Source organism: Plectropomus leopardus, chromosome 7, assembly GCF_008729295.1.
Source record: "Plectropomus leopardus isolate mb chromosome 7, YSFRI_Pleo_2.0, whole genome shotgun sequence".
In the NCBI taxonomy this organism is placed as follows: Eukaryota; Metazoa; Chordata; class Actinopteri; order Perciformes; family Serranidae; genus Plectropomus; species Plectropomus leopardus.
This window is the reverse complement of record NC_056469.1, coordinates 12,946,703-12,964,469: the sequence shown is the minus strand read 5'-3', so window position 1 is coordinate 12,964,469 and position 17,767 is coordinate 12,946,703. Positions and strand designations below refer to the sequence as shown.

At 39.1% G+C, this 17,767-nt stretch overlaps 1 protein-coding gene across 1 annotated transcript in view; it reads right to left on the bottom strand.

Annotated features, from left to right (window-relative positions):
- Positions 1-1,268: 1,268 nt before the first annotated feature.
- dnah5 (dynein, axonemal, heavy chain 5) overlaps positions 1,269-17,767 on the bottom strand; it is a 114,649-nt gene continuing 98,150 nt past the window's right edge. The window contains exons 80-87 of the mRNA XM_042490006.1: positions 16,351-16,570; positions 14,598-14,803; positions 12,082-12,285; positions 8,339-8,554; positions 5,932-6,144; positions 4,697-4,849; positions 2,578-2,809; positions 1,269-1,512 (exon numbers count right to left, since the gene is read on the bottom strand). Of these exons, the coding sequence (XP_042345940.1) occupies positions 1,361-1,512; positions 2,578-2,809; positions 4,697-4,849; positions 5,932-6,144; positions 8,339-8,554; positions 12,082-12,285; positions 14,598-14,803; positions 16,351-16,570 (1,596 nt within the window). The 3' untranslated portion in view covers positions 1,269-1,360. The remainder of the gene's footprint in view (positions 1,513-2,577; positions 2,810-4,696; positions 4,850-5,931; positions 6,145-8,338; positions 8,555-12,081; positions 12,286-14,597; positions 14,804-16,350; positions 16,571-17,767) is intronic.

The following is a 17,767-nucleotide window of genomic DNA, read 5'->3' as shown; positions in this document are numbered from 1 at the left end:
CACTGGTGAGCAGATGGATACAATGTCTAGACTCATCATGGCCAAAGTTGAATCACTCACTGAAGCAACACAGTCCATTTCCTGTCTGCTTTACACTGCTGTTTCCATTTTAAGAGACTAATATTTTAATTACATCAGGATTTTAAAACTAAAAGAACAACTGGATACAATGAGGGTAAGAACACTCAAGATGATTACTGAAGCAGCTACTTATTGTGAACAGAAATATCCTTTGATGCAATTTTGCTCTCATGTGCTTGAAATAACTGTAATTTAAAAAAACCAAGACAGATAGATCTAAGAACTGAAGAATCCTGATTTACAGCTGACCTTTGATCACCACACTACAGCCGTCTCTTTCCCCTTTGACCTAAAAAAAACCCCCAGATTAACACTGACATGATGTTTCAAACTAGATAATTCCTGATTTGACCTTCTGTTGACTGAACTAAATACATTATTCTCTCTCAACTCCTGACATTTGCTGCACAGTAATATAACAAACTGTCCCTCACTTAGTGACAGATTACACTGTAGGAGGGACTGTAAGGGATTATTGTTATTCCTAAAAAGTCTGTAAGCTGTTGTTTCAAAAGACCTTTTCTCATTGTCTGGAAGTGAATGTTTTACTAATGGTGCCCCTACAGTCACAATTTACCTCTTTGTGAAAGGAAAAAAAAAAAGAAGAAGTAAATGGTTGCTTGAGTCCAGGCCTTTGACTCAACCCACTCCAATGTCTTTAAGTTAATTGATTTGTCTGTCATCGTGACATAAAAAAGCAGTTTCTCATAAAAATAAAACAACTAATGAACATTGCGGTGGTACTCTGTTAGCCTATCAGCGCCACAGTCAGGACACCGTTGTCAAGCAGTACACAGGAACCCATAAGAAATACAGCGAGCATTTCGGACAACACAGGCACTGCTATCGAGGCTGATCTATCATAGTCTTTACTCTGCTCGACTCCATTTCATAATAACCCTGGCAAAGTAAGTATATACACATGGCTGCTTAAAATGATGTTAAGTTCACACGGATACAATTGTCTCCAGTGATTGGTTATATTTAACTGAATCCCCTTCTCTTTCAGAAATCAGTTTGATTGGACGCAACTGTCAGACTAAAGACAGAAATGGCATGTGATGATTTGAACATTCTGTTTTCAGGCACTTACCACTGCTATCCCTACTGTTACAATTTCCTACTTTGTTCAAGATAAAAAAGGAAGTTGAGTACTGAATGTTAAATAAAACACATGGTGGTAGTCATGGTAACAGCTGTTCACCCTGCAGACTGTCAGGAAACTGGGCATGTGATTGATGGGAAGCTGATATAACTAACCTTATGCAACAATAAGCAATTACTTGACGTCACAGAGGAGTGCCACACCCCGCAAGATCCAATATTCTGGAGGAAGTGAAGTCTTCAGATCCACAGCTGCGATGTAATTCATGTCGGTTCGAACTGGCTTCTTGTAGATTGGACAGGAGTAGAGGCGGGCATCCTTCACACCTGCAACACAGAAAAACAACAAACTTGAGTCAACTAACACACTGCTGAGGAATAAAATCAAAAACAGCAATTATTACATTTTTTGATGACAAAAAAAATATCTCTCAATTCAGGTATTTAAATCAGTGAGTGAGGAGATGCCATTGGGACACCCAACTGTGTTCAACAAAACATCTGTTTTTATGAAGTTAAAGTCAGCTCAAATCAGCCAAATAACTACAACAAGGGGAACGTGGTTATTCTCACTTCTCCCAGAGCCCCACCTTACTGTTCTCTGTTTTTCAGGCAGTCAGCTTGGTAGTGGGTTATTTGTTAGCCTGTCAGAGACACCATGCTGAAGTGCTACATGCCCCCCCCCATCAGCACAAAAACCAACAATCATTTTCACAAGCAAACAAACAGCTCTTGTCCAGTCAGTCTTTAGAGATGAAACGCATCATCTTATCTCTTTGAAGGGAGTCACTATTAAGTAGAGGGGTTTTTCAACACCCACACATTCATGCAACACATACTCATAGATGCTTTTCCAACCACTTGTCTACAGACACATCCCTCACTGCTCTCATTTGCACACACTTAAACCCAGCAGGCAGCCTTCTTGTGGGAAAAGCTGGGAGGGGACATGGTGTACACAAACTGCATTACGCGTATCATTGAATCATTAATTCATTTCCCAGGCAGCCTTGCTTGCAGGCGTCCACTGGGGCCCATCTCTCTGCTGCCTGCCTGAATACTGTCTGGTCTTATCCAGAACAAACACTGTGCAACATACTGCCGGTAATCTATTCCCAGACAAAATAAATAGCACTTAGTCTGCTTGACATTTAAATGTTACATCCATCCATTCTGAATGACTGCGTGGGATGCAAATGCTGAGGAGAAGAGACTGAGACTGACAAAGACTAGAAAAATTAATCTGACCATGCAAAAGCTTTAATCCTGTCTTTACTCTACAAGGTCAGACTTTTTCCAAAAACGTCATCAAAATACAGATATTTTTTGAAAAAATGGAAAATGGAAATCACAGGAAGCCTCCTTCCATTTAAAGGTCTCAATCAATCTCACCATTATTTTCAGCATACATCCTGATCACAGGCATCATCTCGAAGAGGACTTTAGGTTTAGAGTCGATGAGTTTGCAACTGCGGCGGTCCCAACCCGCTCCTTCCAGGTACAGACCATAGACATACACTCCTTCTGCAGGGGGCTGAGTGATGTCGTCCTTCATCCACCTAGTGACCTCATTGGACAGCACCATGCGGTCCAGGGCCCAGCCTTTGTTGGCCCGGGTGATCTCCTGCAAGTGCAGGGACAAATCCACAAGTTAAGGCAATAATTTGGGCAGTATGACACAGCAGTACACATGAATGACAGCTGACATTTGGCAACAAAAAAAGAAAAAAATCAATTTTGAGAACAGGGTTGTAATAGAGGTACAAAAAAAACACTGTGTAGGGCAGAGAAGTGCACTCTATCGATGTTTTGTGAGATGCTGTGCCAACAGAAAGTAAACAAATCCCATACGACTCAAAAAGAGCCAGGAGTGAGGGCAGAGTGCACAATAAATAAATGAAATGTGAATATTGTATCCTCTCAGTCATTTTATCCTCATTTTGAAAGAGGCAAAAAAAACAGACAGAAACCTTATTGAGCAAAATTGAACAGATAGGGACTGATAATAAATGAAAAGGACGCACAGAGTCAGAGCTCTCTGCAGACAGTTTGTGATGTCAGTGGTCCAACAAAAGCTTCAGCGTCTCTCCGGAGAAGGCTCAGTGAGAGGAAATGACAGCTATATTTGGTAACTAACATACTGGTCCAACAAATCCCCGCTCAATATAATACAGACATCTGTATCCACAATATTTTCTCTGTCTCGAGCATGCAACCGGGATTTTACAACTGAGTGGAATAAGCAAAACTAGGAGGCAGTCAGATGTGCAAACCTGACTCCAAATTATTTCCAATTCCTACGACTAAACTGATTTGTTGGCCCCAAAAAGATTGCTCAGCCCTCAGGTCTCTTCTCAGCTCTCTTTTAGTTACTGTATGTGAAGATAACCAATCCTCAGCTCTGGATCACCACAAAATTCAATAGCTCAAGGCCACCAATTATCAAATCTGTTAAAGGTTGTGGAGATATTCTGCTGACAAACACAAAGACTAACAGGAGTCAAAAGGTAGATAACCCGCCTGGTGGAAGCAGTTACAGGTGAGCAAAAGACATATTTAATAGAAAGTGAGGGGCAAAACAGATTTTGTTGGTCTCAGTATAAAAGCAAGGCTCTCCCAATAACAGTATTAAGGTCCAAATATGCACATCTACAGTGTATGGAATGCACTGAATTCCCATCATTCATGAAACTAAGTTCATGTTCTTGAGTTAATTGAAGAGTAACACAATCAGCTCACCTCTTTTTAAATGCATTTTTAGACCTTTAGATTTTGCATAAGATAAGAGTTTTTGTTAAACACAATATCCAAGAATCCTTACGCCAGCCTCACAACAAACGACTTTTTACACGATTTCACTGCTGCAGATGGATTTCCAGTGGGGGTGAAATCATGGGAGTTCAATTAAGTCCACTTGAAACAAGGACAGCTCAGAAAATGCTTCCATTAAAGGCAGAAAATAAATAAAGTGTGAGATGTAATGGCTGAGCCTAAAGTTAATAGAAACATTCAGTTTAAACATATTTTGTCATGTAAAATTGACTACAGAGTGTGTTATTATCATCCATTTTCAATTTTTTTAATGTTAAATAAAAATCTGGTCAAGTCAATATTATTTGCAGTATATAGTCAAATATCACAAATCTAGATACATGTCAAATTCAAATTAAATAAAATATATATAATAGCAATAATATAAGACAGATGAACAACAGGGGCATGACTTAAGATCTGGATTGGGCAGGGTCAAATATTCAAATGACATTCAGTCCCCTAAATTAGCATAAATTGGAATTCATTAAAAATCAAGAGGACGTGTGTGTGCACTTTGTTGCCAGCCTGTGTGTTTGTGTGTGTCTGTGTGTGTGCGTGCGTGTGTGTGTGTGTGTGTGGCTGCATGCTTGCTTGCTTGCATGTGTGTGAATGTGGCCATGTGCCTGCTTCTCCCTCAGTGTGCCATCTGGTCTCCTCTACGGCGGTGGGTAGGTAGGTAGTCTGATGCCGTGTGTACCTGTCTCATGGCTGTCAGGAAGCCCTGCGGGTTGAAGAAGCCTGTCATCCAGAAGCAGTTGGGCCGCCCCTCAAAGATCCAAGCCTGGAACTGCCGGTTCCGCTCAAGCAACTCTGTGAACCAGAACCCCAGGGTGCTGGAGGCCCACGATGCCTGAAAAACAAAGACAAACAACATGAACACAACATTACAATGAAACACAGAAAACTGTCATCCACACGGATCAGAGATGAAGACAACAGGGAGACATGAAAGGCTGCATTGTGAATCACTGTGTGTTGGAGAAAAAAAAAGAATTCAGCACGATAGAATTCTAAAAAAAAAAAAAGAAAAATACAAAACACAGCTGAGTGGAGGCAAATGGACCAAAAGCAGATAGTGCTGCAGGTAGAAAAACTCTGAATCCCAGCCAGACAGCCATTAAAGTCTAAATTATTCTAAAGGTGTAATGTTTGCAAGAGCACGACTTGAAAGCCAACAGAATTATTCCAATATAAGACATGGGAAAAGTCATGCCAACTCATACCTCTTTGTTTTCTCTTGCTCCCATTGTCTTACTTTCAATAATACAGCATTTTTTCTTTTAAGTTTGTTACAAACAAAAGTCGTTTTCATTCATCACTGAAATGGATTTGTGTGCTGTGGATAAAATCTTAAAGTACATAAATAAAAGGTAAGCAGAGTCAGTGTGGATGAGATTTTTAATGATGATGATGTGCTTGCTTTTAGCTAGCAAGACATATCTGATGTTTATCAGAAACAAGTAAATTTTTGATTTACTTGAAGACAACAATAACATTAGAGAAAATACACCTGCACAGTTATAAAAAGCCCCTTTGAGATATTAACGAGTGCCCAAAGGCAAAGTGGCTTACTTGCATTCTCTATTAAAAGCAAAAGGTATTAGTAGCTTTCAGTAGAAATAAATACGACTGTTCCTATTAGGAGAACCTCATTCTGCCATATGTGAAGCAGATTTAAAAAAAATTTTTTTTAGTCGCCATCTAAAAGCTACCAAAATGACAAAAGTCACTTATGTGCCTGTTACTGGCAGAGGCAAAACAGGAAATGAACAGCATTATCTGCTTTTGTTGTGATGTCCAAAGAATTTAAAGTCCACAAATGACTTGAAAATGTACCCAGTGTGACAACAGTGAATTGCTGTGAGTCTATTATCATGTTCGAGACGAAGTGGGTTTGCAAATTTTTAATTCAAGCCAGTTCCTTTAACCAACCTTCTTCCAGCGGGCAGGAATGCGTGCATCATACATGCAATCTAGGGCATCCCGCAGATTCTCACTCATGATGATGGTTCCATCGATAGCCAACTTGAGGTCCGTCAGGGTGTTTCGCACCAGAACTATAACCCTCTGCATCCGATCAATCTCCTGACGCAGGAAGATGTTCATGGGCTGGAAAGGACCCATCTTCTGGAGGTGCTCTTTCACCTGGTTAGGTTTGAATCAGATAAGAAGATCAAACTTTAATGAATCTTCTGAAGAATTTATGATGTATGGAGTAAGGATGCATGAGCACACACCGGCTTGATATGTCAATACAGAAAACCATGTTCATAAAGTGGAAATGTACCTGGAATCATTAGATTTCCACTCTTCATATAACTGTCGGAAAGTAAATATTGGTTTCATCTATTTGCAACTTTGCAAGTGTTGCATAAGCTTTTCTCCTATTTGGATAATACACTTATGAGGTTTCTATAGTCACTACTGTCTGTAAAGAAAAAAAAAGAGATGGATTCAATGAATTCATTGATATTTCTTTAAAAAGTCATTTCATGATTGATTTGTCTTTTATAGCCATGTTCAGGACCTCATCCAATGAAAATCAAGTTTTTAAAAGGACATTTTGGTATTTTTTAAACTGGGATCCTATTTTTCCATGTCTTTTTGTAACTAAGTAACTAATGGAGACTTTTTTTTTTAAACTGGTCCCAAAATGACAGAGACCACTGCAAAAAGGCTGCAATGTAATTCCAGTGGGTGCTTGTGCATCATGAATTCATGTCCACTAAAGGTGTTTGTTTTTGCAACAGACAGACTCAAAAGAAAACAAAAGGAAATGCTTTTCTTTACCCTTCACTTGATCAGGTCTGTTTTTTTAGCATGTGTAACCACCTCTTGCTCAAGACGAAATCTTGCAGACTTTTCCATGTTATCAAAATCAGCTAAATACAGAGACCATTGATAAATGAGACAGCTCACCACAGAGTCATTTCCTGTATATGGTTCTGAGAGTAACAGATTATGACCAATTATTTTGCCCAAAAGTCAATGAAGCAAATTTTGTACCTTTTTTTTTAACCAGCTAGTATGTCAGTAGCAAAAATAAGTACTTTTGATGGATATAAATTGACAGTGCACCATTGCCCGTAGGGATTACATTGTGGCCTGTTTTGCTGGTGAAGCTGCAATTTCTCTCTATACTGATCTAGTTTCAAAAACTGTTTCGTCCATTAGCCACTTAGACACAAAAACATGGGAAAATAGGTACCAGGTTGAAAAACATAAGTTTTCCTTCAGTCTTGCTAACATGTACATACGGTGTTTTTTATATACTGCCAGGCAAATCATAAGCGAAAAAAGCAGTCAACCTCATGGCTGAGAATTTTAACACTGGAACCGCAGTGTACCAGTCTTAAACATACAGATTCAGATAGCCAAGGTTTGCTACATCACTAACTTAAGAAAGCAATCCATAGAACTTGAGAAATGAGGGCTATCAGAGAAAAAGCAGGTGTAGCTACAATTGTTATTAAGTTTCACCTCAAACTTACCTGAGCAGGTAAACAAGGTTTACCTAACATTAGCAACACATTATCAGCTGTTTCATAACAGTCCAGCTGAAGGCTCGTGTTATTTATTACTGCAAGGTTTCTAACCTTGTAGAGAGCCACAAGCAGAGTTCAAAGGTAAGCAGGTATGATTGAGCTGCAAGTGAACAGCTGATGGGTGGGTGGAGATAGAGGGGGCGGAGGGGCTCATGTGAATATTCATAGAGCCATGTATATTAAATGAGGACAGGTGTATAAATATGTTATTTTGATGAACAGAAATGAGTTTTGGGAGTTTAAATCAGTGCCAGGAGATAAACATCTGCATTTCCATCTACTCATTTGGGCATTTCAATTCTCTACCATTGTCCCTCATTTTAAAATATTCATTTGAGACTAATGTAGTTTTTACTGCTTTCATACACTGTGTAGACAGACAGACAACTGGCAGATAGATGAAGTGGTAGACTAGGTGTTGTGTGCAGTGACAAGTTTTACATGATGAGCTTTGCACCTCACTTCAGAAAAGTCACATTCTCACCTCACTTTATCGTAAGTTCAAAAAAAGGAAAGAAATCCCAAAATAAAACTAAGCAGCTACATTCATGCCCCCTCCAGTTCTTGTCCTTCCTCTCCGTCTATCACTTTCTCAAATATACACAAACCACCTTCACCTCACCAAGACACATCCCACCTCTCTGACTGTAACACATAAGCCACAGTGCGCAGCACACATGGTGAGTGGGGGGAAAACTGCACTCACGCTTACTTTGATGCACCTTCGGGTGCTGCGCACATGCACGCACACACGCACGCACACACACACACGGCATACAAACACACATGCTTACTTCAAAAGGTACGTAGTCAGAAGGCAGTTTTTCAAGCATGTCGTCTGCCAGCCTGGACACGACAGCCTCTCTGGTTTCCCCTCCACCTGATGAGCTGTCTTTAGGCTGAATACTGAGGATGGTGTCCAGTACGTCCTTAGCCAGCTTACTCTGGTAGGTTATATCTGCATTCGGGTGGAGACCAAACACCTCTGGAGTGTCATAGGCAGGCAGACACTGTAAAAGAAAAACAGTTATTGAACCAGAGGTCATTCCAGCTCTCACAGGTTTTTGAAAATATTTTCAGAAAGAAAGAGCCGAGATGCATTTGCTCTACTATCGCAACAAGTGCTGTGAGAGGGCCCTGGTGCCCCCATAGAGCAGCTTATCACCTCACACTGAGCTGGCAGAAACAGGCTGGAAAAGCTTATGGGAGAAACTCTCCAACGATGTGGAATAGATTTTATGTGCCGTTTTCTTGTTGTTTTGTTGTGTGAAGATCAGTTACTTACTACAAAATAAAAACTTCAGTTTGGAACATTGATGTCCCTCACACTGCACTGTAGTTTTGGCCACTGTTGGTCAGGGTAGAGTGTACACAGCCAAGTGTCTCCTCTGATGCAAACAGTGTCACCAGCTGCTCCTTTCACCCTTCAGTGAAGAGCTTTACAGTGAGGGTATAACACGAGGGAGATTCATGATATCCTGCCCTGTCCAATGCATATCACCAACTAGTATGAACTGCTGGAGCAGTGACAGGATCACTCCCCTGCTTTCCATCCACAAGCACAGCCAATTGTCCTCAGTGGGCCTGCGACCAAGCCAAAAGTTCAACTGCTGTGAACTGAGCCCCCGTCTCTGTGGTGATACGTAGCTGTGCCACTTATGTGTCTGTGTGAGATGTTTATGATGTTCAAGCATCAACACAAGACACCAATACTTTGTTGTGATGCACCAATTACTGGGGACCTTTGTTGCATACCTGCCTCTTTTTTTGTCATCTTTCCACTGTAACTATCTAATAAAGGCATAAAATTCATAAAACAACTGGATACTATGTCCCTCTACTGAGGAACAACATTTCCCCATTGACTTTGCAGCAGTCATTACCAATTTTCCCATTGGTCTAGGATAAATAGTGTGAAAATGTGGACTGATATTATGATTTATTATTTCTTCATACGGTCAGGTGACTTAAAGAAATCCACATAAAAGACCTGAATAAACAGCAAACTGGCAACATTATGGTTTATTCATACTGAACAACTTTTGACCTGATAAGGGTTATACACTTGTCATTCATCACATTTTAACTCAGATAAAATCCAGTTTTGGGGTGATTAAAATCAGGAGGCATGTTGTTGTTATTTAAATTTTTAAAGTGACTCAAGAAGTGAGCTGACTTCAAGTCAAAGGCAGCGAGTACAAACTGTGTTGCTTTTATTGGTTCAAAGACATCTTGCGGGTAGTGTCTCACTGATGACAGGAAGATGGACCATCTGATAATGCAGTGTGATTAATGAGGTTCTTTTGAAAACTGGAAAATTCAAACAAACTAACTTTGTAATGGCTGCATAAAGCTTTACTGTGATCAACAATGCCATGTAAGCAAAGACACTCAAAACCAAAGACAGATCCAATATGATGTAAGCTCTATATTTTTTAAAGAAATATGTCTTTGCCTTCAACACATAAAGGAGGGCATAATGATATGAAATTGTAATTAGTGCACAGAAAATAGAGTTTCATCTGTGCATGTTAGCAAGTTTTTTGCAAACATTATTCTGTCTGCTTGCCTGAGATAGACGGCTTTGTTAATGTATCATGTTTCTAAAGAGTCCAGGAGTAGCAATGAGAGAAAATCCAAGCCTTGTGTTATTCATCTGCGCACATGACATATTATTTGTTATTTTAGTTCAATTAAATCATTTCCAGGTTTTGGTTAGTTTGTGTGCATGAGAAGTAATTCAAGGCCCCCAACTTAATCAAATTGATCCTACATTTTGGTTTATTTGAGCACTCGAGATGAATGTATGCACAGAGAGATAGTACGGTGGAAAAAGTTTGCAAAAGCACACATGTACAGAAGAAAAAAAAAAACAGGTGCTGGACAAGAAATCACAAGGGGATGAAAAAAAAAACAGCAATGAGGTGACGTTTCAAGCTTCACGCTCTTCATCAGATAGTATAGCACATCCAGTATTCATTATAATATCTTCTTTTTATGTACATATCACCACTTGTGTTTTCTGGTATGGCTTTGTAATATACAGAATGCCTTTTTTATACTGGTGACCATTTACAGCCATATGAAAGTAGCAGGTATCTGTTCCATCAGTATTCTCAAACAGGAGTGATGTTGCGCACTGTTGAGGCACAGTTACGCATGACAGATCGGCTGGTTATATTTTGTGCAACTAGCATTAGACTGTTAAAATAACCACAAAACCCCCATGCCTATGTGTGCACCAAATGCATCGTTTTGAGTAAATATTCTACACATTTTTCTGCACATCAATGGGTGTGTTGGAGACAGACGCATTAAAAACAGTTCACACTGCCCCATGAAAAATTGTGAATCACTTCCTCAGACTGTAAGTTGCTGACAGTCTTTCACCCGCTGTGTCCATCCTCCAAAAATTAACCAAAGTTTGGGAACAACCTATTTAAATTGAAGCCATGAATTACATCTCATGTGCACAAATTAAATACAATATTACCTTTATTTATTTTTTGTTTTATCACTATTGCCACTCCTGGGCTCTGTAGATGTCTTCTATTCTCGTTTCTTTGTTTATTGAGAGCAGCTCAGTTTGCATTAGGGATATAAAGGTCCTTGTGATGTACTGTATGTTGTCATTGGTTAGTCTGTCGCTCAAACATTCATCACACTGTGCATGTACACTCAAACAGCAGAGGATGACAAACAAAGAAAAATCCTAAGTGATGAAGAGAGTAAATGGGTTCTGGACAAAATAGCCTCTGTCCCTTGCTGTGGTCACTTATTTTCTCTTAGGGATTTTTAGCTTTGTTCCTGTCTGTCTGCATTTAATTTAAATACACAAAGGTGTGGACACACACGCAGAGACACATTGTGTGTGTTTGTGTATAAAGTGTGAACATGTGCATGCATCTGTCTGTACACAGTGTGTTTGGATGTTGTGCCCGCGTGCGTTCATGTGTGTGTGTGTGTTCTCCAAGGCTGTGTTTGTCATTCTCTATTTGAGAGGCGGTGCAGAGGAATAAGCTTGCTGAGCCTGGCAGCCCTGAGCATACATCATAATGAAACTAACTTTAATGAAACTAGCTCAGGAACTGCCCCTAGAAATACACACACATTCAGCACACACACAAACCCACTAGTGAAGCACACAAGCACACTGATAAATCATACATAATCTATGATAAAAAGAGCATGCTTGCATTTAGTCTAAGAATCACACATGGCAGCCTGTATCTGGATGTGACAAGAGTGCAGTATGTAAGCTGTGAGTCGGTAAAGAACCTTACATCTTAAACGCTGCTCTTTTCACTGTTTGTGATGTCACTGAACGCTGACAGCATAAGAAAAAACTGAAACAGCAACATGACATACAGGTGCAGAATTTTAACAAAAATGTACAAAGCATGGGCATGAATGTGCAAACATACACAAAGTCCTTAAGGCAGTAGCCCTTATGACTGTGACATTTTCACAGCTATTTGTCTAGTCATCAAAATTTAAATCTTTTGTACTCATCATCATCCACCTGAGAGCGACTCACCTGAATGTATGTCAGATACTGGTCAACACTGGAGCATTTCGGGATGCTGTAGCCTTTGTAGAAGTTGAAAGCAGGTCCAAACATGTCCTCACTGAACCACACCTTGGCAAAGGTATTGAGGAGGCGCTTGTCGTAGTCATCAGTCACACGGCCACCATACTGAATCTCCCCAATCATGTATCGCACTGTGGTCCATGACACACCCTGAAGAGATATGAAATAATGATAAACAAGACTACAGGAAATACAAGGTGTGAAATGGTTAAAGTTGTTAAATAGGCAGAAGGAGCTGAAGAATGTGTTAACTGATTTGTGCAGCATATTGTAAAGGGAATGGAAATAACATAGAAAAGGTTGTGTTTCCAGCCAAATGTAACGCAAATTTCAAGCAAATTTTCAGAAAATTGTCAAAAGAAAATACAAATTTACATTTTTTCCCATCCACCGCTGTTATATTGAGAAGGGGTTAATGGAGATAAGCAGGAGATGATGCTAATATTTCTGTCAGGTGTCAGTGCAGAAAAGGGTGCAACGAGATGGCATAATTAAAAAGTGCCAGTCAAACCTCACATGAAACAAAACAATGGATGTATATGATAATGTAAAGCACATTGGACAATGTAAACAAAGAGTTCAGAACAACTAATAGAACAGTTACATGCCCTTTAAGGAGTTCTGGTAACAGCCCTGTGTGTGTAAGTGTTTAAAGCCTACAGAGATGATGAAGAGAGCTTGCAGTGGCCTATACAATAATGGTGCATCATGACGGTCATTTATTTGCTGAATCTGTGCACTTCGTTGTGTTTACCTTGCTTGATACACTGACTTCTTAACACTGACTTTATAACCTTTTCCAGGTATAAAGAAAATTGAGATCATTTGAAAATTATTTTCAGATTTTTAGCATTTCCACTCCCTTTTTTTGTTTTTAATGCACAAATTGAAAATGTGCATAAAAAGAGACAGATGGAAAGGCACCTAGTGTGGTCATTATTTCTCTATTGCACGTTCATGAAAGTTGGATGTCACACTTTTCTGCAAATAAAACTTTCCCGAAATGCCTTTCATATCAGATGACAACATTGATCAACTCTTCAGATAAAGGTATGACAGAAACTGTGAAGATAAGGGTGAGGTTAAATTGGTAACACCAACTTTTGAAATGGGATCAGATGGACATTTTTCTTGAAACCAATGCAATAACATGAAAAGCTTATCTAATGCATTATGCATTGATTGTTATGTCAGTGCAGACATGGTGACACCCTTCCTCTTGTAATGATGGATTCATAATATTTTGCACAAGTTGCATATTTCCTACATTTTGATACAGAACATTGCAGTTTTTCAGATTATTTACTCAAGTAGTAAATAATATGATTTTTATGATTTATTTATTATACACAAACTTTAAGAGTAAACATATTTTTCTGCTCGATTAGTAGCTGCGGAGTGCACACTGATTCCAACAGAAAAAGGCTCTCACGCAACATTTAAAACCATCATCACTCTGAATGTCTGCACTTCAGTGTTGTTGGTAGCTTTTAAAGATATGTTTGTTCACCTAGAGGCTTACACTGTAGCACTTGAGAGATGCAGTGGTGGAAGTAGCTAAGAATATTTATTAAAGTAAGTTATTTTGAGGTACTTTAATATTTCTACTTTATGAAGTTTCAGAACACATCGGCTATCTGTCTGAGAATGATAAGACTCTGGGGGCAAGAGCCAATATTTTTGGGCTGCAGTGTAGTCAGCGGATATCTGAGCCAAGACTTCTCTCTTCCACATGCCGATCATTTCAGGCAATCTCTATGAACACATATCTCCATATGAATGCAGACTCATTTTAAGACTGCTAAAAAACACCCAAAAATGACATAGTCGTTCAACCAGACCAGATTCCATTTTGGCCAATGCCTTCCATCTCTCCACACAGTCTGTTTACCCGCTACTCAGACTTGATTGGTCAATATTACTCTGACTACAAACAGACTGCAGAACAATTTAGAAAGCAAACTTTTGTCCTGCTGCCAACATCTGTATTCATATTTGTTTATAGAAATTATATTTTACAATACTCCACTACAGTTATGGGGCAAATAGATTACTTTTTACTCAACTACATTGATTCGACAGCTGTAGTTACTAGTTACTTTACAGATTCAGATTATCGATACATAATGTAATGATGTAGGCAACCTGGCAATATATAGAGTAATAAAAATTAGCTTCACCTTTACTGGCTTCACCATTAAAACAAACCTTGCATATAAATGCATCAATAATTATTATCCAATTATATATTATTCTGAAATGAGCTTATCTGCATGAATAGTTTTACATGTAGCCCTTACACTATATTGTGATTTTAATAGATTTGTACTTAGACTTAACCACGCCTTCGAATAAATGACTTTTACTTGTAAAAGAGTATTTCTACACAGCTGTACTGCTACTTTGACTTGAGTATAAGTTCTGAGGGTACTTTTTCCGCCACTAGAGAAGTCACCTACTACCTTTTTAATGTCCATGTCATCAAGGTGGTTCTGAACAAACTGAACGGTGGCGTTGAAGTCAGCCTGGTTGAACTCGTAGGGGATGTTCCATCCCAAAGGTCCGTACTTTCTCCTTTCCTGTACTGTGCTGTGGAGAAATGCCACTCCATACAGCATTGGCTTCCACTGCACCATGTTGCTGACATCCAAAAGGTCCTGGTTTATACCTGGTGAGGAATACATGGATGAACACAAAATGCTTCAGAAATCTTTGTGGCTCTATCAGCTTTTGAGGTCAACATTTAGATCTGCAATCCAAAGCCTCCAAGCTTCGTTACTTCTACAATAGCAAGCCTAAAAGGAGGAAAAAAACTCAGGGCAGATTCCCCTTTCTAAGACAAAATAAAAAGTAATATGGGACTTAAGAACAGCTTTAAGCTGGTGACTTTTAATCTAGAGGAACAAATGTTATTATAAATACTTGCCAAGTGAATCACTTTTATTATTTGATATAAACATTTTAAACAATTTCCATAACTCGAGAAATGACACACATACAGTACTGTGTGCACACTTTTAAACTGGCGCAATGCAAGCTGGCAATTCTCTTTGGGGAAATATTTGACAGCCAATGTCTTAAAGGGGCTTTCCTTAACACTAATAAAGTTTGGGACATGTTGCCAGGCTCATGACGTTAACAGTGTGGTGAAGCGATTTAAAACTATCTGAAAAACTCCAAATGAAATTCCCATGTTAATTTACAAAATAATTAATAGAAAATATAATCAGCAATAATCACGTAAATCCACAAATCTGATTTCTGAGATGTTCAATTGTTGAAAACATCTCTACAATATCCACCTAACAGGCAATCCCATGTGTGAAGTTTGTTTTCTCCTGAATCCAGGTGGTTTAGCCTAACATCATTTGGGAACTGTAACGTTTATAACAACGCACACAAAATAAGAAAAACAACCGCTGCACTTGAAGGAATATAGGAATAATCTTCATGCCCTCAAAAGTATAGGATTCTAAATGCACAGCACACAACAAGTGATTTCTCCTAATCTGATGAAGAAATTTATTTTTAATTAAGACTTAAAGAGTCTATCCAGGCTCTCAACTGCCCTCCAGGAACCTCACATATCTCTTTTCCATATGAGCCAGGCAAAGACAGCTGCCTAAAACATATAAGTTATCTTCTCTTTCTCCCTCTTTGAATAAAAACACAAACCACGTGTTTCAGCCTCTTTAAAAATTCAAGAACCTCACAGGCTTTTGGTACTTGGGTGTAAAATACGCTGAATTGAGCAGCAGTTGTTTATCATCTTTCCTCCTGCTGACTTTCCCCTAGGATACATACACATTCCTTTAGTTACTGATTATGTGACAGATTGAAGGTCTGTGTGTCTGTGTGTGTGTGTGTGTGTGTGTGTGTGTGCATCCACCAGAGTTGTTTACAGATGTAGAGAATAGCACTCTCAATGCCCATCATTCTGTAACTTGCTCTATGTTGCTCACACAGATACACACGTCTGATTCCCCTGTAATTATAAACTGAGGATAAATCTGTTGACAGTTAACGTTATTTCCGCCATATTTATGCAGCATTTTCAGACTGGACCACTGTATCGATAGGGACAGGGTGTATGCGTCTTAATTCTTAACACTACCTCATCACTCTCACCTGGCTCAGTAAAATGATGATTAAAAATTTTTGACCTTTGATTAACTATGTTTTACTTCAAAATGAACGGAACCGAACTGGCCCCACCTCCATAGGTCCTCCTAAGCCCCGCCTTGAGGCCCTGTGGTGGCTCATTGGTGAACTTGATTGACATCTGCAGGAGCGTGATGGGGAAGTGTCGGTGGACCTCTGTGGTCATCCAAAGGCGGAAGCTGTCATGGACAATGTCTGTCTCTGTCACTGTGTCCATTAGCTCATCCATGAAGTCCAGGCCCAGGTGGCAGTTCTGGAGTAATGCCCAGCCACCCTGGGGAAAAAAATAAGAGTAATGGTTATCATCCATGTCAAAGACTGCAAAATTTATGATGTAGTCAAGATCTAAAAAAAATTAAATTACAGCTGCAAGCAGATATTACCAGGCCCTTGCAGCTTCCTCCACATTGAGGGTGTTGTGTCCGTAACCATCGTACAAAACCACAAAACACATTATTTCCTGCGTGAAGTGCATGGCATTGGAAAGTATATATTGCATATTTTATACAACTTAAGCACCATGTGGTGATAGAGAACATGCGCTAATATGAATTATGCTGCTGAATGTGGACCACACAACATCAAATTTATGTAAATTGAATGATATTTGTCACACAAGGCATACATCCTATTGCCAGTAGGTGACGTAATTACTTTGACTCTATATTAACATGAAGGTGTCCACAGGCCAGAACTCTTATCAAGCATGAGAAAGCTGGGCCAGACGGGACTTTGTACACTAAAGTTACAACATAACCCGGTTTAATGGCAAAACAGGCAAAATGGCCACATGGTAACATCCTTTCACAAAATTTTAACATCTTTTCATTTACACGGTCTTGATAAGGTTTGGTCAAATTGTTCTGACAAAATTTAATGCCGATCTGATGAATTCCCGTAGACGAGTTTGTTAAAGAAAAGCTTCTAGAAATGTAAAAAAAATACACTAAAATTGCTGATTCGATTCAAAATGGATGACTTCCTGCTGGGTTAAGAGTATGACTCAAAAAGACTTTTTTTTAAGTTTTGGGGTGTTTCTTTAGCCTCTAGAATTTTATATTTCCAGGTGAAAACTAACCTTAGGGCTAATTTGTTTAAATTTTGTAGGGGGTGCTACTTTGCCAATTTGTCACACCGGAAGAAAGACACCCATAAAGTATCAAATTTTTCACCAGCTCTCATGCATGTGCAAAGTTTAATGACTTTTTGAGCATCTTTAGCCCCTCAAAAATGCAATTAATTCGCATGAATAATATTAATGCCTTGCATTACAATAAGATTCTTGCGCAGAGCTGAAAATAAAATAAAAAGGTCTTATTCAATGATTTGCTCTGAAAAGGTTATTCTGTTTTAGTGATGAGAGAACTAACGAGACATTTCACATCTAATTTTTTTTAGAGACAGCTGCTGTCTAGTTCAATATATTGCATGAAACAACTGCTCTGCAGCAGCATCAAATGGCGCAAAGATA